At 46.4% G+C, this 27,604-nt stretch overlaps 1 protein-coding gene across 2 annotated transcripts in view; it reads right to left on the bottom strand.

The window, feature by feature from the left end:
- Positions 1-1,263: 1,263 nt before the first annotated feature.
- KDM5B (lysine demethylase 5B) overlaps positions 1,264-27,604 on the bottom strand; it is a 61,682-nt gene continuing 35,341 nt past the window's right edge. For both annotated transcript variants that reach the window (XM_087762104.1, XM_087762105.1), the window contains exons 13-27: positions 27,001-27,120; positions 25,084-25,278; positions 24,394-24,575; positions 23,649-23,773; positions 23,167-23,317; positions 19,369-19,483; positions 15,937-16,292; positions 14,643-14,781; positions 11,778-11,957; positions 10,797-10,955; positions 7,723-8,208; positions 5,218-5,329; positions 3,670-3,824; positions 2,819-3,145; positions 1,264-2,135 (exon numbers count right to left, since the gene is read on the bottom strand). In XM_087762104.1, the coding sequence (XP_087618230.1) occupies positions 1,998-2,135; positions 2,819-3,145; positions 3,670-3,824; positions 5,218-5,329; positions 7,723-8,208; positions 10,797-10,955; positions 11,778-11,957; positions 14,643-14,781; positions 15,937-16,292; positions 19,369-19,483; positions 23,167-23,317; positions 23,649-23,773; positions 24,394-24,575; positions 25,084-25,278; positions 27,001-27,120 (2,940 nt within the window). In that variant the 3' untranslated portion in view covers positions 1,264-1,997. The remainder of the gene's footprint in view (positions 2,136-2,818; positions 3,146-3,669; positions 3,825-5,217; positions 5,330-7,722; positions 8,209-10,796; positions 10,956-11,777; positions 11,958-14,642; positions 14,782-15,936; positions 16,293-19,368; positions 19,484-23,166; positions 23,318-23,648; positions 23,774-24,393; positions 24,576-25,083; positions 25,279-27,000; positions 27,121-27,604) is intronic.

The raw sequence follows: 27,604 nt of genomic DNA, 5'->3' as shown, positions 1-27,604 counted from the left end.
AAAAATCACAAAACATCCTTTTGGTAATTACAGTAAATAAAAAAACCCAAGTCGTACTATGGAAGCATCTACCCATTTAACTAACGTATGTGTGGTCAGGTTGTCTTCTTGCCCCCACCAACCATTTTAGCCAAATCATCTATACCAGGCTGAGGAGTCTCTAACAGTTAAAAAGCAACATGAGACTAAAAACCATGGTCAGTGGTCAAAAAGACCCCAAACCAAAACCCCTGGAATTCCTGCACAGCTCTGATTCCACACAGGGATCCACCACATCGCTACCGGCCACGCAGGGCTCGCAGGCTTTGCCCTACGCCCAGCGAATCTGCGCGCTTCTGCCCATGGGAAGAGGTCTAAAACCACCAGGGAAAAATTTACCAGCAAATTCCTCTTGATGACAAACGGAGGGAACACCAACGCCACCATGTTTTTGGCGATGCCAGGATGTTGCAAGGAGAGCACTCTGATACAACGGTCTAGACCTCCCGTCTTCCAGGGCTCCAGCAGTTCCACCTCTGGCAGGCCACAGAGCCACACCGCTGTCACCAGGCCATTTCCAAAGGGGCAACAACTGTATTCTGCAGTAGCAATTGCTCTCCGAAGGATTTTGGGTGCAGCCCCAGGAGGAGTGCTGGGCGGGCTTAAATAAACCAGGGGTCTGGTCCCCTCTGAGGCAGCAGCGCTATGCCATCACCTGCGCTGCCCCTTCTTTCCCCCCGGGCTGAGGTCCTTAAACAGTCTTAGAATCATGACCAGTCCAACAACTTCCTCATTCCCCAGGTTTGAAGCCTAAATGCAAGCGGAAGCAGCTGAAAGCAGCCTGCCCGTGGCCAGGCAGGGCTCTGTGGCCCACCAGCACGTGCTCTGCCGAACCCGCTGCAGCGGCCACGCCGCGGGGAAGGTCCCTCCTTCCGAAGCCAGCTGGGCCAGGCTGGCAGGAGGAGCTGCCCACACCTTTGCCTCCTGCGTGAATTCCCCATTCCTGCCCCTGCCAAGTCACAAATCGTAGTTTCAACCTTTTATTCACCCAACTTGTAAATAATTTCAGTTTTGGAAAAGCTTTGCAAACGTCTTGGAAAAGGTTTGTTTGGGGTTTTTTTTGAATAACATTTTGATCTGCCTTCTCCTTCCAAACCCAGATATATGAGTAAGGTAAGAATGCTTTTGCATTTCTTTTTTTAAAGATGGATTTCTCTTGAATAAGAGAACCCATCGATGCAATCAGTATCGATCCAGAGGGAAATGAAACTGCATTTCAAGCTCTCTAAAAACACCAACATTTAATTTTATAACATAACCAGGGGTTTATTCCACAATATAAACTGCAACATTTGATACAAGCTACCCAAAAAAAGGAGAAAGCCAAAATACAGCTGTGGCAATTACTTTACAGACCTTGTTGTTTTTTTTTCCTGTCTTCTACATCACTGGGCCATCAGTGACACTAGGATCTAACATTTGCTTTCTGTACATCAACCAATGCTAGAAGCAACACGCTCTTCAGAATTGTCATTCCAGTCACTGAAACCAGACATAGAAGTTATTGCTCAGATAAATAAACCTAGTCTACGAAAAACAAAGTGGAAAAAAACTAAAGTCTCCAAAGAGTTAACAGAGTAAACAGGGATTTCCTCAAAAGAGGATTTATTGGAAAATTTGTGGTGCAGGTTTTTTTGCACCTAAACCAAGCTGAATTAAATACGCCGGTAAATCCCAGAGAGGTAATTTAATGCTGTACAATAAAAGGTGCGTGTTTCAAATGCCTTCCAAATTGGTGGAAACCCCTGCTAAACAGTCAGCATCTCAAACCTCAACAACCACAAACAGATCAAGGGAAAATACAAAAGTGTCAAAAATTGTTTTGAGTTCTGGAAAATGATCCCATAAGGATAGAAGTAGCACCATTTGCAATCTGGTTCTTAAACCAGCCCCTGTGGCTTTATTGGAAAACTCTGATAACCTTCTTTACTCAAGTCCTGAATGGTTTATGGGGAGTTTTACTTCCGATATTGAGAGTCCTTCCCAGTGCAGCTGACGCAGATGTAGTCCTCCTTCTCCGCCATTTCTGGAGAGATGCCCACACACACCTGGTGGAACCACTGGTTGCAGCTGCCGTCGCACTGGACCCAATCCACCTAACGAAGAACAGACATACTGGGGATCAGGGAAGGACCAAGCAAATACAGCATGCATTGGTCATTTTTGGGCAGTTCATCTATTTAAATGAGCGCAAAATGGCCCACTCTACAGCTGGCTAGTGCTGGACATTCAACTCGTGCTCACTGTTCTCTGGATTCCTGCAGTCCAGCTCTCTGAAGCTGAGAGAAGGGCACACTTCCCTTATCCCTCCCGCCGCTTTCCCACCTATAGCAAGATTGTGCATGGCACCTTCACCACGGCCCTCCCAGGCACCTGGGGATGTCCCTCCTCTCCATTTCCCAGTATGGATGGGCCTGTGCAGAGCTCCAAGGCACTGCCCCATCCGCGGAACGGCTGCGACCCACAAAGCCTACCTACACCCTTATTTCAAGAGCACAGATGCGTACGGTGTCTGCACAGCCCCACCTCCTCCTTCCGATTCCAGGCAGATGTTCTGACCTCCACCTGCCTTCCCCAGTCCCAGCTGCGTGACTGCTCTGGGAGAAGGTGGGAAGGATCCTTACTAAACGTGTCCCAGCAGTGGCCGACACTGTCCCTGGGTCACCGAGTGCCTCATGCTCTCCTCGTACGCAGCACTTCTGGAGTCAAGAGTTCCCAGGCAGCTGCACGTCCCAGATCCCAGCACTCAGTACACCACAACGGGTCTGCCCCTACTGACCTCATCTCCCTCCGGCTGGAGACAATTCACAGCAGGGCAGATGGCATCTTCATCCTCAGAGTCCTCCTGCTCAGAGAATGACATGTCTGAGGGAAGCAAGTGGCTTTCGCTGGAACGCTGCACCTCAAAGAGACGCTCCCGCTCTCGCTCCAGTTTGTTAGTGCAGAGATCCTTTGAGTGATTCAGTTTCAGTTTCTTCTTTTTGGGTGTTCTCATTTTTTTTACTCTTGCTCTCTTCTCATCATAGAAGCTCTCTCTCTCAAAACGCCGCTTTAGTTTTCTCTCCATGTAACTAATTCCATCCTTTTTTCCTCGGCAACACTCATTCTATTGGAAAGATATTTTGGCAAAATGGTAATTATGGAAGTACCACTCATTACCCTGTTATTACACACTCTGCTTTTAGGAATAGGGTTAAGCGCAGTGTTTGACAGCGGGCCGCCTTTTCAGCAGAAGCGGGATGTGTAAGGGGAGCAAAGGATGGGGTCACACTCCAGTGACAGAATTTATAGAAGAAAAGATCCGCATTTCCTGCCTCGGAGTCCACTGCTTCAGAGGCAGCTCTCTTGGAAAGCCTCTTCAACACAGGACAAGAGTCAAATTAGGATTGATGCATTTAAAAATACAGAGAGTGACCATAAAAAAAACAGATTCAAATTGCAAAAATGCATTAGGCCACAAATTATATTCAATAGTTTAACTTACCGACTTCTTAACCCCTTCTGAACAAGGGAAATGTATTTTCATGGAAGTACAGACAGACACACGAACCCCTCTGTAAAGCTTATGGGCTCAGGCACAGCCTCTACTCCAAAGCCACCCCAGCCTCACTGCTGGTGTCAGACACTTGCCTTTTCATTTGCCGGTCCAACGGATGACCTCTGCTCCGTTGGCAGAACAGGGCTTTGCTTTGTGAACAGGATCTGGTACAGCTCCTGTATTTCAGGCAGAGAAACCTGTAGCAGCTGGGCTTCCATCATCAGCTCATCCAGCTCTGTGCTAATGACTATTGTGAAAGACAGGGAGAGAGGAGGAAAGGAATTCTTCAGTGTCAGCACTGACGAGAACCGCACAGATAATGAAAATTCTTCTCCGGTAGCACGTTAAAAAAAACTGTGAAAGACTTTTTAAAATCTGCAACTGTATGAAGCAACTCTTATCTGTTCCCTCTGCACTGCTCATTGTTAACAGCAGGGTTAAGAAGAAAGATAAAGGCTTGCACAGAAGTTACTGCGCTGTGGCTCAGTCCTCTTCCCAGCCTGCATTTCTTGCTGGTTCGAGGATAAGCAATTGCCATCGTTCTTGGCAATTTCCTCTGCTTCTGAAGCTGCAAGAAGTGTGATGATCCCCTCACTAGGTAACAAGTGGGTAAGATGAACAAACTCAGCAAAATCCATAAATGAAGCTGAGAGGAGAGAGAAGAAAAGCTGAGAGGATGAGCCTTGCACAACCGGGTCTGGCTGTATGGCCACCACCTACTGCTGCTGTCGAGCTTACCAGACCTGCCTCGGGCTTTGGAAACAGTCACAGTGGGGGAAGTCAAAATCATTGTGTAAATAACAGCTTTCTAATACAGTATTCACTACAGCTCAAACACGGCCTGACAGTTAAACCTGGCTGTACAAAGGACTGCCTTGTCCGATTTTAACTGTCATGTTAAACTAAGTGTTTTGTGTAAAATTAGTATGGACTAAGCTGCACTGACTTGATAACATGAAGATAAGGCGAGACCTGTGTCCCTGGAGCTTTATGCATCAGGAGGAAAGAAATGATAAATAGCTTCTTTTACAGTCGTAAAATGATGCAATTTATAGCATGTCTGCGTTAGTCCAATAAACAACGTCTGAGCTAGGAAGCGTGCAGAACCTGCGCTGAGCAACCTGGAGCGCAGCAGCAGCCACAGCAGCTAAGAAAACTCTCAAGTCTCTGTGACTCTGATAGTTGTGCTGCAGCAAAACTTACGTGGACTCATGTCCCGTGGATTAAGTACCCTGTGGTCTCCAGCACCGCTTCCCTACGTTGTTCCCATCCAGCTCCTACAATTCCAGTGGTCTCCCCCTTCTCCTCCATCTCCCCTCCCGCAGCCGGCTTGGCTGGCCACAGCCCGCTGCGTGCTACGCACGTGGGAAGGGGCCAGCTCTTGGCCGATACCTCTTCTACCGCGCCACATCTTTTCATTACATGTGGGAAATTTGTATTGTTGAGCAATTCACCCCTCTGCCAAAGCTGGACATTAAGTTCCAAGGCTGCTGAGGGGATGGAGAAGCAACCAGATGCGCTGCAGAGCCACGTGCCTCCCTGCCTGAGCCATCTCCTGTTGACCAGGACACCCCCTTTTCTCCACCAAACACAGGGGGGAAAAAAAAGGGGGAAAAAAGTTCAAAGTGAAGATTACAAACCATGGAGTGGGATGCAGTGCTGTCCTGTAGAAAATGGAGAATGTAAATATATGGTTCTGTTATCCCAGTCATGAGGCATGGAGAATGACATAGCTCCAATTGTCTGGGAAACCTAGAAAACAAAACAAAACATAATGCAGAGATATTTTCACTGAACATGTAGTTTTGAAATGTCAAATAACTGCAATAGAATCAAAACGCGTTTCTCTTACAATTGCTTAAATCTTGTATTCCTACACACTGTTCAATCTAATACACCCAAATCCTTCATCCCACACCTGGGAACAGGCAAAGGCAACTCTCCTGCCAGAATTCTTAGCTGTGAATTATCGTTCCCACTGAGATCAGCAACTCAGCCTGGCGCACGCAGCACCAGCTCCACCAGAGGAGAACGCGCCTGTGGAGCGGAGACAACGCAGGCAGAGCCACTGCAGGGATGATCCCTGACTGGGGGAAGCGGGGCCTTCAGCTCTAGAATTGACTCTGGGTAAACATGACAGTTTCTTCCTTTTGCCCACAATGAAGAAGTGATTTCTCACTACCTTGATCCAACGAGACACCAAACTGTTTGGAAGCACTTCTCTTTACCTTGGCACGCACAGAAGACAGGCCAATGGCAAAACGTGCGCTTACGTATGCAAAGGCCGCTTAGGCAAGCCAGCAAGCGTCAGTTTTTCAATATTCACTAATTCAAGTGTCTGGGCCCCTTTCAAAATCTGGCTCTCGCCAATTCTCATGGCTGTTTTTCAAGTGAATGTTTCAAACTGATCTAAATGCTCCACATTCTTTGCTTTGGCTAGTGCCAAAGCAGCCCAACTCCAGTGGTTACTGCTACAAGCTTCTCCGGGGGAAGGAGAATGTTGGATTACCCAGACAACAGGGAAAATAAAATTGTTACAGGACAGGAGAGCAATGCTGAGACACTGGATTCACTGAAAAACCACCTCGAATCCATCGAGCCCGCAGTTTTAGCTCAGCGCCTGTGCCGAGACGGCTCTGGAGGCCACCTCTGGCCTGCCCGCAGTACCACCGGCTCCAGCAAGGGTCCTGAGCTCCGGCATGGTGAGGGACCCGAGCTGACGTGCGGCGTCAGACGCTCTTCCCTTGAGCTTCCCAGGGACTTCCAATTTGGGAAATGCGGTCACAAGGACCTGACCTAGTTCTGCTACAGTTACCTGGATTTAGGAGGTTTACTGCTTTGAGCTCCAGACCACACAAAAATGGTGAGACTGCTTTCAGGTCGGAGGAACCTCACGGTACCACGCTGAGCTAATAAAACTCTGCTCATGAAACTAAGCTTATTGTTTCCATTTCTGGCCCAAACATCAACTTATATTCCCAAAATCTTGCCCGGTTTATTTTTTTCAACCATACTAGCTAGTCTAGTAAAAAGATACTTTCAAACCTTATTTATCAGAAAAATTCTCTTAGATGCCTAAACATAGTTTTAATTTCTAAAACTAGGCTTGCCTATTTGAAAAATTTGGTCAACAGCAGCAACTTGGTATAGCCGAGTTACCAGAGAAGCAGCTACGATACCTCTGCAAGTGTGCACGGCGCGTTTTATGTTTTAACGTAACGGAGTGAGAAAACACAAACACCCAGACCCACTGTAACGGGGCTGGACTAGCAAAACCAAGGTGTTTCAATCAAAAAGTAAAAGAGACAGAGTGCATTTCATTTGGGGATGGTTTATGTTGTTTATGCTGTGCATTTCATTTTGGGATGGTTTATGTTGTTTATGCTGTGCATTTCATTTTGGGATGGTTTATGTTCTTTATGCTGCACAGACCTTGTATTTCAGATTTTTTCTGCATTTATCATCTCAGGAAAACTGGAAACGCTTAACCCGTTTCCCCTCTTTCCCTGTGCTTTTTGCTGAAAGATCTTTACCAGAGGAAGTCTGAAACTCCCTCATGACCACACCTGAAACAGTTGCTGTAGCTTCACTCAGTAATATTAGCAGAGCATTCGCCTGGGAGTTCTAGCGTAAGCAACACAGAGAAGGCGGCGCAGTAACAGATGAAGACACCCTGTTGAAAACAACCCCATCGGAGAGCTATGCTGGTAACACACTGGACAGTTTGTGCCTCTGTTATCATTCTCAACACTTAAAACTATACTGAAATACTTCTAAGAACAAAATATAAAGACGAATTGAATACTGAGCACTCTAGAACAATAGCTTCAGCAGCTGTCATTAACAGCGTCACATTAGAGCGTAGGAGCTGGGAGGAGAAGGGAAAACGGGCCCTCTAGGAGTCCTTGTTCCCAGGACTCGGGCAGAAGGAGAAGACGAAGCTGTTGCTGGAGGACACGCACACCCTGGCTAACCGTCCAGGCAGAACCCGAACTCCTTACATCTGTACAGCCACACATAAACAATCTGCCTTGCCAGTGTTTGTACGCAGATACAACGAACCCAAAACCCGGAGAGGTGTTACGGACTGCTCTTGCTGACCACACACCACCCACCCAGGGAAGCCAGCAGCAGCTCAGCCTCACCTTGTTTGTCTCCGGCAATTGGCCTGCTGTGGCTTGCCATCTGTTGTACAATAATCCTGAGCCAACTTTGTCTTGTATAAGTTTTATATTCCCTGAATACAACATTTGTTGTGCTCTGTGCTGCCAGTTCACAGTTCTCTCGATCATATACCGTAGGGCATCCCCCTCAGGAAGCCTCACGCGGATGCGCTGCAAGGAGGCCAGCAACGGTAAGATCTTTTCTAAAGGTGGCTTTTCGGATCGATGACAGTGCGGACAGAGCCACACACGAGGTCCCTGCAAAATGTTGGGCACCGAAACACAGCCGGTGTGGAAGAACCCTCTGCAGAGTTCGCACTGTATCATCGGAGCGGCCGGCTCCTTCTGGCACAGACAGACTTTCAGTTCCGCATCCTCTTCAGTAGCCAGCACCTTCACCTCGTTTGCTGCTCGCAGAGAACGCAATGCTTCCATCTCCTTTAACCGGGCCTCCCCAAGCGTAGCCATCTAAAAGGGAGTGCAAAGAAAGGGATGTAATCGCGAAAGAAACGTTACTCATTAGAAACAGGGCGACCTCTGCACAACCACACCCTTCGGCTATGCCAGCGGGTATTTCGGATTGTGAAGAAGCTCTCGCCCTTGTACACCTTCAAGGCTTTGAATGTTTGAAGTGAAGCAGTTATGAGGATGTGCAGTGATGTGACTTCAGTTTCCTTCTGTTTTCTCATCAGGCCCAGAGATACAAACCTTGTTCCTTTGCAAAAAATACCCCCTAACTCCCTCTCTGTTCCAAATCCTTCATGTTTTGTACTGAAAAACCATTGCCTTCACTAAAGCAGCTTAAATTCTGAAACAAATGCAGATTTGGCTGGCAGGTACTTCTCTATTAAGATGTCTCTCAAAGACGTAGCCTGACTCTGTATGATCATAAACTGCATCTGGGCAGTTTTCAGAAATACAGATGGATCTCTGACAGAATCATAGAATTGTCAAGCTTGGAAGAGACCCTTAAGATCGAGTCCAACCGTTAACCTATCACTGCCAAGTCCATCTATACCATGTCCTTGAGCACCACATCTATGCGTTCTTTAAATACCTCCAGGGATGGAGACTCAAACACTTCCCTGGGCAGCCTGTGCCAATGCTTGACCACCCTTTCAGTGAAGAAGTTTTTCCCAATACCCAACCCAAACCTGCCCTGGCGCAGCTTGAGGCCGTTCCCTCTCGTCCCATCGCTTGTTCCTGGGGAGAAGAGACCGACCCCCCCGGCTCCAGCCTCCTTTCAGGCAGTTGCAGAGAGCGATGAGGGCTCCCCTCAGCCTCCTCTTCTCCAGGCTGAGCCCCCCCAGCTCCCCCAGCCGCTCCTCCCCAGCCTTGGGCTCCAGCCCCTGCCCCAGCCTCGCTGCCCTGCTCTGGCCACGCTCCAGCCCCTCCATGGCCTTCGTGGGGTGAGGGGCCCAGCGCTGAGCACAGCATTCGAGGGGCGGCCTCACCAGTGCCCAGCACAGGGGCACCATCACCTCCCTGGTCCTGCTGGCCACACTATTCCTGATACAAGCCAGGGTGCCACTGGCCCTCTTGGCCACCTGGGCACACTGCTGGCTCATGTTCAGCAGCTGTCGACCAGCACCCCCAGGTCCTTTCCCGCCAGGCAGCTCCCAGCCGCTCCTCCCCACGCCTGCAGCGGTGCCTGGGGTTGTTGTGCCCCAAGTGCAGGACCCGGTACTGGGCCTTGTTGAGTCCCACCTTGTACACGCTGTCACGCGCACAGGGCCGCACCCTGCCTACGCACTCGTGCTGGGGTCTGCAAACACCAGGCGACATTCAGGTGTAGGCCCGAGCGCGGTGTTTGCCCCTTCTACACCTGCTCAGGATCCTTTTTTTAGGAATCTTTAGCATTAGCTGCTATTAAAGATAGCAAGATATTTCAGTTTCATAAAGGCTATTAGTAGCAGCTGCAATGAATAAAGTCTATGCATTTTATTATGTGTATAAAAATAAACATATACAGAAGGGTTTATAAATATACACAAACCAGTTATTTCACACATCATAGCTTTGAAATGTGATGACTAGAGAAAAATCAGACAAACTGTGTCCAGCACAGGCAGATGCGGGACTCGGGCACAGCACGCGGCATTACGCACGCGCGGGTGCCGAGCGCTGCGGCGACAGCGTTGGGTTGTGAAAGCATCCAAACCTCCGCTGTAGAAGATTCCTGTTCCCTTCATGTGCCAGAAGCAAAACCCGCCACACTAAATGAATGCCTGCTCCTGGGCGCAGTCCATGTGCGATTCCTTCTCTTTCAATACCCCAAGCGTTAACGAGAGATTATCTCCTCAAAGAGGAGAGGGGTGTGCGAATGAAAGGACCCCGTCTCCTCTCCTGGCAGCAGCCTGTACGTCTGGATCTCCAGACGAGGGAGGCCAAAACCGAAGCGCTGAACACACAGGTTCCAGGTAGTTGCCATAGGTTAAAACTTCAATGTCCCACGCGTACAGGGACAATTATGTTCAAACCCTACCAAATCAGCCTACTGCTCCCCGTTAATCCTGGGACGTGGTTTAATCTGACCGCGGTGGAGGCTCCGGAATAGGTCTTTCGGGATGCAGCGCTTTACCACCAGCAACTACGTCTGCTCCACCCAGAACTCCTGTTTTATTGACTGCATAATGCATGAGGTTTTCTTTAATTATTTATGGTGTTTGTTTTAATTATAAATAGTGTTGGGTTATTGTGTTCTTTGAAAGGATCAGACCTGGGAAACCCCTAGCCTATCTTTAATAAGGTTTTGGTATGGCGGGGGAAAATGGGTCTCAATTTTTTCTTTTCCTATGCTTTGTTAGGCTAGGGGCATTGCCTGGCAAACTGTAAGGCTACTTCATGCACAAAGGCAACACACATTTTTTTCCCCTAAAAGCAATTTTGGGAAGTCTGAAGCAAGCACAGAAGAGCACAGTCCAAAAGTCCTTCTGCAGAACAGCACAGCAAGCAGAAAAGAGTGGAAGATAACACTCCTGCACGAGAGGCAAACTAACCAAGATTCAAAGAACTTAAAAGAAACTCCAGTTCGAAAAAACTCGTAAGCCACATACCGCAGATGCAGTATCTTTGCTCTCGGAGAGAGCTCTTTCTAAGTCACTCAGAGTCTCTAGCTTAGTGCTTTTCTTCTTTCCACTTGGCACTGGCTCCTTCAGCTTCTTCTGCTTTCTCTTCAGATTCAGTATTCCAATATCACACCGGGGACATAACACCTGGTGGACAGAAAAGCAGTGTTGTCCGCAACATTTTAAACGCCTTCGTCCTGCCCTAACGCAGCCACGTACGACTGGTGAGAGCAGGGATTCCTGCAGCTTTTTCCACCAAAGACTTAGGGGTCGAGGATGAGGTTATCTGGAAAATGGGGAAAGCTGGAACGTTAAAAATTTGATTTTATAGAATGGGCAGACCGCAGACACCTCCCTGTTTCATCTGAACTGCTGGTACAGAGACAGCTGAGAGACTAAACAGCCTCCACGTGATTTAAGCTGCAAGCCCTGGGAGACAGCAGAGGGTTCCTGGGGCTGCCCTGCATTCCCGTCTGCCCTGAGGGAGAGGGGAGGGCTGGGGCACGAGGGGCTCGGCGCAGGCCAGGAGCGTGGATTGCTCAAGGATTGATCGACAAGTTCAGAGGGCCGGGTAAAGCGGCTACAGCCTCCCCCTCACCGCAGCCCAGCCCTGGTCTGGCTGTCACCGCGCTGAGGTGGGCGAGGCAGGCGCGAGCCTGCGCTCCAGCGGCCGCAGCTGGAGGCACTGGAGTAAATTCAGCGCCACAAACACGTCAAAATTCCCGTGTTCAGACTGTGGCACAGCATGCTCTCCTTAGCCACTGATTGAAAAGAAAGTATAACGTTAAGCATTTTAAAAGTTTAAAATTATCATTAAAAGCATAGGTCGATCTAATAAAAATTAAGTAATATAATCCTGAAACAATTCTGCAAATGTACTTAATATTTACTGCTATTTCATGAGTATTGACTCAGATGTGCTTTTGCTGGGGAGGAATGGCAGTCTTCTCCAGGGCTGAGATCTCTTACCTCCAGAAGAGAATAAGGGGAGTTCTCGCACAGAAACGTGTTAGCTGCGCACTCCTTCCACGCCTGAACTTCCGACACCAAGGCCTCCAGCCTCGGCAGGTAGTCCAGGTGCACTGGAATAGATCGACCTCTTGTGACAAGTTCCACTAGCGTGTCCAGGACAGGCACGCGTCCTCCAACCTGCCAGATCACAAATGAAAAAAAATGCTTGATGTTTATAAGACCTACCACTTCCATGAATCCCAGCAAGTCGTTTGGATTAACTGAAGGTAGAGCTTGTAAAAAAGAATTGACTGCTTAGATACTCCAGTCACTTCCATAGCTGTTATTCCAACATTTGTGCTTCTCATGCTCTAGTCATTAAGTACGCAGACAAAACTAATAAAACACTTGAGAAAAAAAAAAATACACTTACCAAATAACAGTTAAAAAAAAAAAAGAGACTACCAACAATATAAGCAGACTCCCAAGCTAACAATTGGCATTCACAGCAGAAAATCAAAATAATTTAAGACCCAGAAGGCAAGTCTAACCCAGTCCCCAGCACGCCACGAGCAAGGAACCATCTCAAGTATCCAATGTGTCATATGAAAGCGAGCTCTTTTCGTTCGCTCAGCAGCCTGCGCCTAAGGCAACCCTGTTACAAGAGGTCCAGCAGTAAGGCAGCGCTGAGAGGGAACTTCTAAAACAGGCGGTGGGTGATGCGGGACTCGAGAACGATTCATCCAGCACGACCCCAACATCTCCGGCAGCAAACCTCGTAGCTCCAACACCAAGAACTTCCTGCAAGTCACGGCGACTGCAGGCATTTCCCAAAATCTTCGCAGAACTGAGGCAAAAATTCTTGGCACGTACAGACGCGTTTTCCCATATTCAGAAACTTCAGAATCCAAAATAAGAAGTTAGCAAACGCCAAGACCAATTCACTCATGCCCTCTCAAGATAGGCCTCCAACAAAAGTCAGTATTACATGAACTTTGTTCCTTCAAAGTTTTAAAGCCCAGGACAACTAATTTTTTAAATAAAAGCTTCTTGACTCAAAAGAAGTTTTTATTAAAAGCCCAATTTAGTTCAGATAGGCTTGAAAATACCAGTAAGTCAGATCAGAGCTCGCTTCACGGAAAAAGAACCTGAGGACAAATGAAAATTTAAGACAATATTTGGCAACTTGTATCAAAATGTGAAATTGGGGCTGTCCCAGTCCCACCCTCTTCTCGCCTGTGCAGGCCCACTGACCCTGGCACGAGCGGGCTGAGCCGTGAACCGTCCCAAGGAGTCGGTCCAGGCTACGACTGCTCACTCGGGCTTGGACCAGCACGGTGCCCGGCCGCCCGAGCACCCGTGCCGACAGAAGAGGGGAAGTGGGAAGTGAGCAGAGGAGAGAATTAAGCTGCCACTGAACTGTAAAAGAAGCAAAGAACCTAAAAACACAGGAAAGGAAACTGGGTCCGCAAATAAAACGGTCTGAAAGGTTAAAAAGATTCAAGTGGGAAGTGCTAGAAGCTGAGGTGAAAACCTGTACAGATCTTTTAGTTTAGAAGACACTGGTTTTCAGCCTCTGCCGCCAGCTTTTTGCCCAGTTGAAGACCTATTTCAGAGTGTGAACATAGAAATAGGAGCCACACAAAGCTGGAAGGAGCCTCAAAAAATGGAAGAGGACGAAGAGACGAGGGAAGGAAGAAGGAGAAACCAAGTAACTTCCACCTCAAAATTCCAACAGAACTACTAGAAAATTACAAGTAATTTCATCTATGAATCAAAGGCTGACCACACAGGAATAGAACAAGAAACAGCCTTGAGACTGGCCATGGTTAGTGGTTAACAGATGAGGGAACACCTCTCAGTCACAGAAGTCTGAAATATCACTAACGTTACGGCTGTGGAAGCCGCAAATGAATTCTGCGGGGCCTCGGAAGAGGCGATTCCACAAGCAGTAAGTGTTAAGATCCTCGTAGCATCAGATCTCGGCGAGATGTTACCTGCAGCACGGTACCTGAGGCACGCTCCAGAAAGGGGCATTCAGAACTGGAGGAAATACAGGGACAGGACACTTGTCTGATCAGGAATATTCCTGGATCAGGAAATCTCGGGGGTTTTACAGAAGATGCTAGAGGAAAATTATTTGCTTAGCCAAGCAAATGAAGGCTGTGGAAAGATATTGTTGGCGACTTAAATGCTTTACGGGATTTGTTTATTCAGGAGGCAGCAAGCAGAACTGCCAGTGTGTCAGCTGCCCTACGCTACGTGTGACAGGAGCGCAGTGAGACGATGATCACCTTTTACAGATTAGCCGTTCTTCAGCTTGCTGACGTTATGAGAGCACTCTCTGAAAAGATGACACTTTCCTTTAACTTAGGCCAGTGCTTGGAGCATCTCAGCAAAGTGACTTCCACTAGCATGCAAAATATTTAACCTCATTTCACAAGAAAAAGTGAGCTTCATAAGAATACTACAAAGACAGTATTTTTCTTTCATCTGCAGAATGGTACACAACAATACGATTACCAGGTAATATCATCATTGTTATTAGCGATGGAGCAAAATTTACCTTAAGGTAAAGCTCCATAGTACAGTATCTTTTTTACTTTAGATTTTTGTTAATAGCTCTTTTATAGACTTTATTGCAGCCAGTTAATTGCAGAGGTGAAGGAACACAAATCAGGTCCAGAAACAGAGGTAAAACCAACAGCACTCATCAGACCAGAACCGCCCCAGGCCTAAGGCAGTGGATGTTACAGATGAAGTGTTCTCAATTCAGCGGGGCGCTGAAGCCCCGAGCGCACACGAGGGAGGGCAGAGCGCGGGGCTGTAACCTGGCCGCAGGTGCGATCGCGCACCACGAGGCCAAGGGCGCAGCTTACGTACCTGCAGAGCCTCCACCTCCTGCAGCCAGTCTTTGGCCTTCTGTACCGCGTCTTTCAGCGCGACGCCATTCGGGAGGTAGGCTGGGATCTCCTCTATTTCCTTCACTGCTGCTACCAGACTGCTCAGAAACTGCCGTGGTCTATGTAGACAAGACATCTCAGTGTAAAACACCGCAATACAATTGGGGTTCTTCTACTCTTTTGGCTTATTAAAACCGAAGGGTTACACCAAATAATGACATTATGTCCAGTGCTAGAGATGCTCGCTGTACAACCGGGGCATCAGTAATGCGAGTATGCTTTTAGGCATTTGCTTGCTACAGACTCCTACTAGAAATGCTAAAAATATTAAGGACCTGTCGTCTATTTTTCCAATGTTCACACATTTGGGCTTAAGGGAAATGTAACATTCATTAACTTTTGAATGACAGACCCTTGGATCCTCCTTGAACCTCCAAACAATACCGACTAAGAGATTCCACACTAGAAGGTTAAAAAAGTGGAGATGGCTTTTCTGTATTTCACAATTTGATTCTGATGTTTTAGAAAAGTACAAACTCAACTGCATCTCTGTTTTGGAGAGCAAACCCAAGCTTATTCCAGTTTTGAGCTCTATGAAGTTATTTTAAAATACTATGGTTACTAATGCATAAGAAACGCTCAAATGCTTTTGTAATTATGAGGTTGAGGGAAAAATTTAAAAAATAATAAAAAAAATATCAGGAATCCTGAGGGAAGAAGCCTTGCATACAAGTTTGTGCCACCTTTCTAAACTTTAAGTGGATGTGCTCTCCCCCATTTTACTTTATAAATCAGAAGGTCAAAACAATGAGCAAGAAAATTTTTTTCAGTAGGATTTATTTAGCTTATTTCCCTCTCCCCTGCACCAACTGATCTGGAAAGTCTCCTCAATGTCAGAAATAGTCCATATAATAAAATTTTACCAGTTGGCAGCATATATCTAAGCTCCACCTGGACATGTGTCCTCCAGTCTGACACTGGGGGAGTGAAGCAGGTAGAAAGGAAGGAAAGGTGTCTTAAAACCCTTCTTTGTGGCGAAAGGAGAACTTGCACAAGCATAGTGGAGCACCACAAACACTGCAAATCAACACCAACGTTTAAAATCGCTCAGTCACTCATCCCCCTTCTCCAGCCCTTTCCCTTCTGGATGGCCCAAGTTTTGCCTTTGTGTTGTGAACTAGATGAACAAAAGGGAGCCCCTTCAGAAGTAAGGCTATTTCCATCTTCAACAGCTCATGGAACTACAAAACGCAACACTAAGATTTAGCCTGTACCTGGCCTTTATCAGATTCCTGGCTTTGTCATCCCAGTGTTCAGATACAGTCAGGAGCTCCTGCAGCTTTGCCATTGCTTTCTCAACCGCCGGGTAGGGAGCCAGTCCAACACCTGAGTCTATAAGACGTCTCATATCATCGAGAGTAAGAGAGTTTTGGTCCGAGGAAGCCAGCTGCACATCCTCGAGCCAGCGTGCCTGTTCCAGACGTATCCGCAGTTCAGCCAGTTGGGGCAGATCAACGTCGAAGTCAAAGCTGACGTCCAACAGCTCCTGAAGTTCTGCAGCACTAGGCATTTCTATGGAAAGGAGTTTTTGGCTTTGCTGTTGAAAAGCTTCCACGCGATCAAGAAGATCCTGAAACACACAAGCGCAACAATAAATCAGAGGAAAACCCACTACCGAATCTCTTAAACATTTAAGTGCAAGCTTAAACATTTAAGCGCAAGCCTCCTGGCAAACACCAGATCACAATGCACACGGCAAATTATCCTGACATTTGGACACTGAAACGGCGTATCTTCAACACCCAGTGTATATATATCAGCATCTCCTCACACATCACGTGTCCACCAGGTTGAGGATCATAGAACACTGTGATTTCACTCCAAACTCCCTTGAACTAAGACACAGGTGTGAAAAAGAGGTCTCAGAAGAATAGGAAGGATCTAAAGGGAAATTTTAAGCGTTCCATCTGGGCTGTTTTCTGGTTTTGTTCTGGAAGGATTAAGAAGGCTGAAGAACAGCAAGGTTAAGATTAAGGCGGCTTTGAAGAAAGGCAGGAAGGGCATGGAGCTTCTGGGGTTCATTTCTGCTGCACCGTTACGGTTTTTGAGCTGAACACACAGTCCCAGCAAGCCACCGGCATTTTACTCTTCCATGCAGTGCAACACCTTCTCTCTCCATATGTTCAACAGCTCATTACCCCAGAAAGGTTCATCTGTGGCTGTTCGCACATCACCGAGGATAAGGGACAGTCAGCCAGAGCAATCTCACTGCCAAGGCTGGAATTATTCCGTACCTAGCCATCCTGCCCAGTGCTTCTGGGACTGGCTGAAACGCTATTCCAGCGGCAAGTTCTTCCTTCGCAGCTGACATCTTGGTATTGTGCCAGTGAGGTTGTTTGCCAGGGTAGGCAATCTCACCCATAACGGAATAAAGCCTTTTTAGAGATATATTAAATTGTGAACCGATCTCCAGTAACTGTTGGTCATTTATATTAGCAGCCTAATTTGCATGACTACATATAAATTAGGATTGTTGAGACTGATATAAAAGAATACCCTGACCATATGTGTTTGATATCTCCCTGTTCAAGAATGCCAGATGGAGAAGAACTGTTTGCATGTCTGGCATTTCTAAACTTCTGCTTTTTACATAGTTAGATAACTTCGGAGAGTTACAATGCTATAAACAAATAACTGTAAATAGGATTACATAAAATCTGATTCACACATTCCACACCTGATACAGCTTCAAAAGCAATACTCATAAAGCGGGGCTGAACTGGTCTGTTCCGATTCAAAGATACCGTCTGGTCTCTCGGCCTTGTGTGGACACTTAGGAGAGAGTTCAGGAGCTGGGCAGCGCATCTCCCGGTTTCACCAGTCACAAATATACCAAGCCGATCTCCTTTAAGACAGGAATTGCAACTGCCCAGAATTTATGTTCCTTTGATATGCAACGTTTTGGCAAATTCTGAAACCAAATCTTGAATTACTTTCAACTTGCCTGAGGGCTGATCATCTGGTGAGCAAATCATCAACACCAGCTGATGGCCGTGGGAGACAGCGATCTGACTCACCATCAGCAGCAGGTACCCTGCTAGAGCAAGTATTTAGGTAGTAGCCAAGGCCGGTAGCTTTGGCTGGGGTTATCTGTGCCCTTTCCTGGACGCGGGTAGGTAGCACGAGGAGGTATCTAATTACAAGGCTATGAGACAGCTGATTCCAGATTAACAAAGAAGGAAAGTGATGTGAACGGGGGAACTGTCGCTCAGAGCATTCTGGACTTTTGAATATCGTCAGATAAACCTGGCTTCACTCTTAATCACAGAATGGCTGGGGTTGGAAGGGTCCTCTGGAGATCATCCAGGCCAACCCCCCTGCTAAAGCAGGTTCACCTAGAGCAGGTTGCACAGGACCGCGTCCGGCAGGTTTTGAGTATCGCCAGAGAAGGAGACTCTACAGCTTCTCTGGGCAGCCTGTTCCAGTGCTCTGTCACCCTCAAAGGAAAGACGTTTTTCCCCATATTCAGCTGGAACGTCCTGTGTTTCACTTTGGGCCTGTTGCTCTTATCCTGTCACTGGGCACCACTGAGAAGAGTCTGGCCCCATCCTCCTGAAACCCACCCTTAAGATATTTGTAAGCGTTGATAAGATCCCTCTCAGTCTCCTCTTCTCCAGGCTAAACAGACCCAGCTCTCTGCCTTTCCTCGTAAGAGAGACGCTCCAGTCCCCTAACCACCTCCCCAGCCCTCCGCTGGACTCTCGCCAGTAGTTCCTTGTCTTCCTTGAAGTGGGGAGCCCAGACCTGGACACAGCGCTCCAGACGGGGCCCCACCGAGGCAGGGCCGAGGGGGAGGATCACCTCCCTCAGCCGGCTGGCCACGCTCTTCCTAGTGCGCCCCAGGATACCGCCGGCCCTCCTGGCCGCAAGGGCACGTTGCCGGCTCGTGGTTAACCTGTTGTCCACCAGGACTCCCAGGTCCTTCTCCGCAGAGCTGCTTTCCAGCAGGTCAACCCCTAACCCGTACTGGTGCGTGGGGTTATTCCTCCCTAGGTGCAGGACCCTGCCCTTGCCTTTGTTGAACTCCATTAGGTTCCTCGCCGCCCAGCTCTCCGGCCTGTCCAGGTCTCGCTGAACGGCAGCGCAGCCTTCTGGCACATCAGCCACTCCTCCCGGTTTTGTATCACCCACAAACTTGCTGAGGGTACGCTCTGTCCCTTCACCCAGCTCACTGATGAATAAGCTGAACAAGACCGGACCCAGTACCGATCCCTGGGGAACGCCGCTGGCCACAGGCCGCCAACCAGACACCGCGCCGCAGCTCACAACCCTCCGAGCTCGGCCATTCAGCCAGGTCTCCATCCCCCTCACTGCCCGCTCATCTAACCACGCTTCCTGAGCTTACCTACAAGGAGACCAGTTAACTGACCCCAAACTTTCACCCTGTAGTTACCCAGGTCACCCTGCTCCTTCTTTTGTGTTACTTCATACAACATTAACATTTCGATTCCCCTATGTAGCATAAAAATCTACTGACAATGAACAGGTCAGAGCACTCCGATCTAAAGCAGCTCATGTGCACAAGTTACCCAGGCCTGCCTGGGTTTAAAGGTATTTATCCTTGGAGCAAACAGTACGATAGGAGATGAACGCAGTGCAAATGCATCACTGTGACAGCTTCCCTCCCCTGGAATTTTCCAGATTACCTTCAGTAATGGCGTCTGACTGAGGACACAGGGTAGGGCGTACAGCTGCCTGACGAACAACCGGAGCTCGTTCACAGTCAGCTGATTTTGACACTTTCCTCCTCCGGAGCGGTACCTGCAATTACACACAGTTCAGCTTTGTTGGATGCCACAAAAAAAAAAAAAAAAAAAATCTAAACTTCTCAAAAATCTGCTTATGATTTCTTGCAAGTCAAACTTTACTTACAAATAACAGAATATTCAAAAGCATCCAAGCAGCCTAGGGCTTACATACATGGGAAAACCTCCGTTAGCTGTAGCAGAATAAGCTATTGTTGAAAATAGTCTTTCATATTAAATAGTATTCTGGAACAACTACTCAGCTTTGAAAGAGGCCTGGTTATTATGGCATAAAATTAGGCCTTTTTCCAGAACACAAAGCAATTGTGGATCAACTATTCAGTTATGTTGCAATAGCTATTGTAGTAAGCTCTCCCCATGCCCATACCAAAAGAGAACAAATCCCAATTTTGAATGGGTTTTATACTCACAGGTCGTGTAGGCACTTCTGAAAAAACCTCTTTACGCTGAAATCATCATTTTCATTTTTATCTAAAAGCTTTGTATCAAATGAGTGGCTTATAAGTGTTAACAAATTGGCTAATATTAAAAACCTTTCTAAACTCAAGCCAATATTAACTAGGTCTGAGAACCCTGAACAGAAAAGGAAAGAAATCTCTTACAATGCTGGCTCCAATTTTAGTCCACAATACGTCATTTAAACAAAAGAGGAAGACAACATCCCAGCAGGATACGCCAGTACAAGAGGAATGTGAACACTATAAAATAAATTTTAATTTACCAATTCTATGTTAAAAATAGGTTTTTTTAAAGGATACACAAGATCCCATTGGGAGTTCTAAAATCCATAGCAAGCTGAGCAATAAAATGAATTCGAAGCCTCAGGTACAGCACAGGCTGCTTTATGGTCTACAGTGTTTTACTATTTTTTTGTGGAAGTTCTGCAGTATCTTCCAGGAAAAGGCACAAGTTTTAAAAATAAGTATTTATATATGTATCCATATGCACACACACATATATATGTATTGAAACTGCAGAACTGACTGTCACAAGATGTTTTTGAGAACCAGAAATTACATGAGCCTAAGGAAAAAGGCATTCACAGAAAAAAAGCCCACGTCCAGCCAGGGTTATTACGTGTAAAGATCTCTCAGCATGAGGTCTCTGAACTCTCTGGGACTCTAAGAAGCTGAAAAGGTACCACGAGAAGGAGAAGGAAGGGGATGGAGAGTGAGAACCCCCCTCTGACGCACCGTTGCCTTCCAGTCCCACCAACACGCTGCTGCCAGAGAGGAACGAGGGCTACGCTGCCCCTCGACCCGATTCAGACTGTTCACAGAACCATCTTCCAAACAGCCTCTGCTAGGACTGCTTAATCACCCGTCACCGTAAGAACCAAAGGAAATGGGGAAGTACCGCCCGTCTGCGTTTCTTCAGGTACTATGAGAAGAGGGTGAGCGAGAGTCACGGGATTTACTCTCAGAGCGTATTTATCATCCACCTTGGTCTCCTCTCTCCAGAACTGTTGTGTATACTGCACAAGAGGAAATCCTTGGGTATCACTGACCACCGTGATGGACAGGGAGAACCTTTCCAGTCGAGTCAAGTCTACTGCATGACTCTTCCAAGCTGAGGAGCAGAAAACGCTCAGTCCATAAAGGAAAGTTTGTCAAAAGCATGAAGCAAACTTTAGGCAAACTCCGCAATCCTTCATAACCAACACACGGCAGGCGGCGTGACGAAGGCTGCCCAACATCCTGCAGATAGGTGAACTTCACACAGATGAAACTGGATTTGATATAACATATGTTAAGATTTTAAGCAGATTATTCCCTTTTTATCTTCCTGCACAGGTGATGAGCACCCCCCCTTCAATCTTTTAAGAAAAAAAAAATATCCATCAAATAACATGCGTTTGTAAAAATCTAATTATGAAGACATGCAACTGGACTTTTCCCAGAAATATGCCACAAAAAGCTCAAAGGAGAAATGGTGAGAGAAGGGCTAAAAACACTTTGAAGCAAATGAGAAATGCAATCCAAGCCCTGCCCTGAGCCTGTGCAGTGCAGCACTGGGGGTTTCTTCATCACAGCCTGTAACGCTGAAGGAGCTGGCAAGCACAGCTGTGACAAGGTGGATACGCCGTCACGGTGGCAGAAGAACAGACCTGCTCAAGGAGATGAGGATAAAAACTGCTCTCCGCTCTTTCCAGGCCGAGCAAAGGCAGGCACAGGTTAAGAGCAGGAAAGGCTCTTGGAAGAGCTCACCTGGCGCAGAACAGCTGGAGGGGGCCCGGCTGCTGCTCCAAGTTCATCATCAGGACCAGGGATGGGAGAGCACATGGACTGGGAATGCCAGAACGAGAAGAGATGGCTCAACGCTTACTGAAGGAAGAGATTAGGAGTAGATAAATCCTTCAATAATGATGCCATGAATCTCTGGGTTGGAAATTACCTATCTGGAAGAAATCATATCCATTGGAGTGCTGAATTTTACATTTCCTGTTATATTTTTACGTTACTGTGACAGAGGCTTCATCCTCTTGTGTTTGCAAGACAGTGAAGTTGCATTTTTATCAAGTCCTTGCTACAAAGACTTACACAAGGATAACTAGGAAGGGAAATCGCAGCTACACAAATAATGGCTAAATAGCAGTTGAATATTTTGCTGCCAAAGACCTTTGAAGTCAGCCTTTAAAGTACTGCAGGAACACAGGGAGCGACAAGCTACAAGATACCTGCTGAGGCAGGCAACAGGCAGAAGCCACACGTGTGCAGTTACAGCAGCACCAAGAGCAACTGCTCCGCCAAACACCCCCTTGTTCAAAGCGGCAGAGACAGGTGAAGGTTGGCCAGATGGCAAAAGAGAGAAACAGGTTTTCCTGAAGTACTTCATGCTACTAAGATTGTTGGACTTGAGCAATATTGCCCTCCACCTATATAAAGCCAAGATTTTCTTAGAAACCTATCATCCCACGAGACTAGATAGAGCCATTGTACGTCTGGGTGGAGAACCTGCAACAGAAGACGGTAATTTGTGATCCCCAAGAGAAAGGCTTGTGCATCGATACAGTCACAAACTGACGCAACGAGGAGGCCCGGCCCTGTCCTGCTGGATCCTCTGACTCCTTTTAACTCCTTCAGACATGGAAGGTGCTGGCAGGACCAGGCAGCCAGACACCCAGCTCACAAAGAATGTATTACCCAAACATTGCCCTATCTTCACATTCCTCAAGCAAATAACCTGTCTAAAAGATTTAACATTAAGTACCGCCAAAGAAAGAGCAAGTATTTTTCAGAGATCTCATACAGCATTCCCAGCAGCAGCTCAGGACATTAAGACACTTCATTTTTCCACAAGGCACAAAGTGTAATGAATATAAGGACATGTGCACCACTGACAGATTTTCAGTCCCCATGGCACAAAGACAACTGGACTGCATCTTGTTGGGTGTTGCTCTGTCTGGAAACACCACACCAATATTTCCTTTTGGGGAACGTTAGAATGAATTTACTGCCCAACCGTCCAATGGAGGGGAAAAAAAGAGATTGAAAGCTCAGGACGTTTAACTTATTACATGCAGGAAAGGTGAGTCTCCCTGTAAAAGATGGCTCTCTTGAGAAGACAAAAAGGTTGCTTTCATTTCTAAGTCTTACAGAACACCGGCGTCCATCACTGGCCATTGCCATCTCTCTTCAGTGACGCGATTTTGTTGCGAACTCATACAGTAACGTTTACCTGGTTTGTCTTTTGCCATTGAGAAGCTGCTGTGCAACCGAGGCACATTTGTCTGCGTCCTGCGTAACCAGTCTGAGGTGTCGCAGTAGATCATTGTCCGGAAACTTTTTCATTTCCGATTCTTCTATCAAAGCCTTAAAACTGATGAGACCTTTTGGGAGAGATACTACGTTAACAGAAGTCCTCCTTTGTGATGGATTTTAAATGGTAAGGCTGAATAACGCAACACATTAAATATATTTTTATTTCAACTTCAGTTATATTTTGTGTCAAAGTGATTTACAATCTTCTCACACAGAGACAATTTAGCATAATTTCAGGGACTATAACAGCCAAAATATTTACTTTAAAACATGAAATTATGTGTGATTTCCTGTGGTTGTCACATAAGCGTAAGACAAGAGTTGCTAAGTTTCAGAAACACAAAACTAAAAATTAGCCATTCAAAACCACGTGCTGTAGACAAAAGGTAAGATACTTACTTCTTTTATTGTTAATTTTTGCCTCCAGAGCTTCGTTAACGTTGGAAGCCCATTCATTGTACGATTCTGCACGCATCTTGAGCGCGTTCATCATTGGATAGAGCTCCTCCAGGGTATAGCGGTACCTACAAGTAGCGCAGAATTCAAACGCTTTAGCAAAAACCGGGGGGGAGCGGGGGGGGCATCAAGAGGTGCTGGTCTGTACAACACAGAAGTGATCCATGGTGCACCCAGGGATATATAATTAAGGCATACAACCGCACCAGGCGCCTCCTAAGACAATTTCCATGTTGCAATTGCTTCAAAAAGCAACTTCAACATTACAACTGAAGCAACTGTGAAATTGTCGGAGGACAAGCTACATTCATGTCGGACAAACAACAGGAAAGGAAAGCTTTCCTTCCTGCTGTCATCTAACAAAAGCAAAAAATATTACTCAGCAAGGACTGGCTGTGAGGGATGATGACCTTGTGGCTATAAATAAAAAAGCAAACTAACTTAGGCAGCAATTTTTGCCATTATAGAGCAAGAAGAGCTGAATGCTGAAAAGAAAGAGCCTTTGTATACGAGCACAAAAAAGGCACTTTGTTTCGGGGGCACTGTATTTGCAAAGGACTGGGAGAAACAGAATACCAAGACCAGCACCATTGACAAAACAGAGCGGGCACTAGATTAGCAAACCGCTAGATCTACCCACGCAATGACTATCTCCAGAACACAGTGTTATTTGCTATCTAAAGCTTACCCCAGTTTATACTTGTAGGTGGGACAGGAACAGAGATCCTCGACATGGTACAAGCATACCAATAATCCAGGTTTACACGGACAGTAAACGGCAGACATGAAGCAGGTGGTTTTACACTTCAAGCACTGGCGCTCGTCGTCAGGAAAGAGCTCAAAAGCCACCCTCTCCGAGTTGGTCACTCCCTGCAAAAGAGCGTGTTACATCCCTTCAAAGTCTACTGAAGAGGCGATTATTCCACGCGAAAACATCAGAAGCTAAAGTTATCAAAGGAATAATGAAGTTTAGAAATAAGATATTAAAACCAGGTAGACAGACATCTTGGTTAATGAAAAAAATCAGCTCTTCTGACTAAATTACTGAAAGAACAAACATTAAAAGAGACATTCTGAACAATATTAAAGGGCAGACTCTAAAACAAGACGCAGGATCAATGATTCTTTAGCCAAGCGGTCCCCTGAAATCAGCAGTGCTACTCGGGAAGGTGCAGACAGGTAGACATGGTTTAGTGGTGGACTTGGCAGTGCTGGGTTAATGGTTGGACTCGATGATCTTAAGGGTCTTTTCCAACCTTAACGATTCTATGATTCTACGATTCTAAGCCGTTGACAGCACGGCACAAGTCCCAGCAGTCATCACACCACTGTTTCAACCCTTCCTTCATTCATTATAGTATTATTTCCTACAACTCACCAGTTTATCAACCTTCTCACGCAACCTCTTCTCATCTTCAATCATAATAGCCATGTCTTTCTGAACTGTAGATGCTACCACAACATCAAGAACATCTGCTTTGGAAGCCATTTTACAGATCATCTCGTCATGAGAAAACACACAGTAACGGTTTAGCAGGCGGTAATGTTCCACGCATTGGCGGCCCAATGGCAGCTGCATGGAAAAACAGTAAATAAATGAAGAGTTCATTTCGAAAATTACATTAAGATACTGACTTTTTATGCTACTATCCAAATGAAAGGTCAAAGACAAATCCTTCTAGCAACAATATTCATAATTCAGAATGTAAAAATAGAGAAATCAAGACCCTGAGTTCTAGTAAACCAGGACTGCTTATAACTCCTTTATGGTGGATACAGCGTGCTTCCCCCATGAACCTCGCTAAAAAACTTGCATCCGCTATCTAAGAGACCATAATTAGGGGTAAGTAAATCACTGAACCACAGCAGGCTCAGGAAGACCCAAGCTAAAAACACAGAGGCTGGGGAAGCATCAAAGGGAAGAGCAGGGACGCCCCGACAACGGCAGGTTGCAGGGCACGCTGGACCTTCTCAAACGATATGGCTGCTTTACGTAGGACGTGAACCGTGCTGCAGCGTGAGAAACAGCTGGCTCCACAAACCATTACAGTCCCTAACTAACCCCACGCAGAGTAAACAATTCATTAAGAGCTGGGCAGGTTACTCTATTTTAAGGTAGGTATTTTAAGGCAGGTTACTTTATTTTAAGGCTGTGGCTGGCCAGGCGGAGCGCAATGCTCAGGTTACAATGAGGTTACGTGTTAGAGTCCGGTATGAAACTCATGGAAGGACAAGACGAAAAACCAAACCAAACCAACCGATACGCAAACACAGACACAATGCAGAAAGCTTTCTTCCAATTTTAGTCATCTACTTCTAAATGATGACTTTTTAAATCTAGCAACATTTTTAGATGGGCTACATTTACAAATAGCTAAGATCTTTTTTTCTGGGGGGAAGGGGGAAATAAGAGGAGTAATCTGAAATATCAGTAGCTTCAAAGGATCTTTCTGAGATCACACAACACCGTGTGCGAGAAATCTGCTGGGAAGGAGAAATGATTACTTGTAACGTCGGAGCAACTTGCCTCCATTTGTTTTCATTTAAAAAAGACAAAAACTTAATAAATTACTATGACCTAATAACTGCAATGCGTGCCTATCTCTGTTGTTCCAATGAGCTGAGTGAAGTTTACTGGGAATAACGTACTGGTTTGTAAACCTTCTGTTTGAACACAAAAACTTTCTGTTCCCTTCGCATAAAAGGTATTCTTCCTTAAAAACCTACAGCAGCTCTGTATCCAAGAGGATGTATTCACATCAGATTCAATTCTTCGTATTATTTTTCACCAAGAGGACTATCAAAGTCTCTACCTGTTCGTAATGTCTGTCAAACATATCATCCGATTTAATCACAGAAGTTAAAGTAGAAAAGAAGTCCAAGTCGGCTTTGCTTTTCAGCTGGAGAAAGCACCTCAGAGAATTCCCAGTGCCATAAACGGAAAAATCTCATTCTAGCTCTTGATGATTTGAATGGAATTTGGGGACACAAAAGGAGCAGGTTCTAGCAGCACTGGTGCTTCTCGTATTCTAGGCACGCGCGGGACCTCACCTGCCTCCTGCTGTAACAGATACATCAGCCCTAACGCCCAATTTCAAACCAAACCTTAGGAAACAGAGAAAGCCCACAGTTCACTACCTAAGAGAAATACCTTCAGCAAACCATTACGCTTCCAGTGACAGGCTCCTTCTGTCTGTGCACTAGATTTGTGCATCAGCAGTAAATTAGAGCTGTACATCAGCTAGGAACAACTTTGGAACTGCATACGCGATGAAAGACTGAGTTTGGAACATACCCAATCAACTGTGCAGAAGTTCACGGCTTCGGCAAAATTGAAACCCTGATTGAAGCCACTGTGATAAGCTCTTGGAAAGGTGATCACAAACTCCCCAGCACACTGGTTGGTTCGGTAAACCTAGGAGGAAAGACAGACAAGCATTAGGTCAAACCTAAAGAGAACTGAAGGCTCTGAAGAGAACAGGGATTTCCAATTCCTAGTAACTTCTATGATGGCTTCGGATAGTTTTTGAACATAAGCCCGAGAATTACAGCTGGCGTTTGGTAACATCACATAAACCCCTGGCAAGCAAAGGGGTTTCATTCAGTCACGCCTGCGCTCTGAGCCATTTCAAGTCAGCTGCCTGTGCCTTTTGCACTTCTCTTTACGCAGGTAAAGCACAGGCAAGGCTCTCTTCAACGGGGAGCTGAAGGGGAAGAGAAATTTGGAACCTACTCCACAGTTCATGCTGCTGTAAATCTAATGCTTTTGGGGCTGGACAATCAGCATGAGAGCAGGCAGGTCTTCCTGCATCTTTCAATTTTGGAGTCTCTCACAGCATAGTAGACACCACAAATTTTGCCACCTTTTCCAGATTTTCCTGTAAGTCCCAAGGTCAGCT

The sequence above is a fragment of the Nipponia nippon genome, unplaced genomic scaffold (genome assembly GCF_047370975.1).
Source record: "Nipponia nippon isolate SJK-2023a ecotype South Korea unplaced genomic scaffold, ASM4737097v1 scaffold_25, whole genome shotgun sequence".
NCBI classification, from domain to species: Eukaryota; Metazoa; Chordata; class Aves; order Pelecaniformes; family Threskiornithidae; genus Nipponia; species Nipponia nippon.
This window is presented reverse-complemented; position numbering and strand designations above follow the sequence as displayed.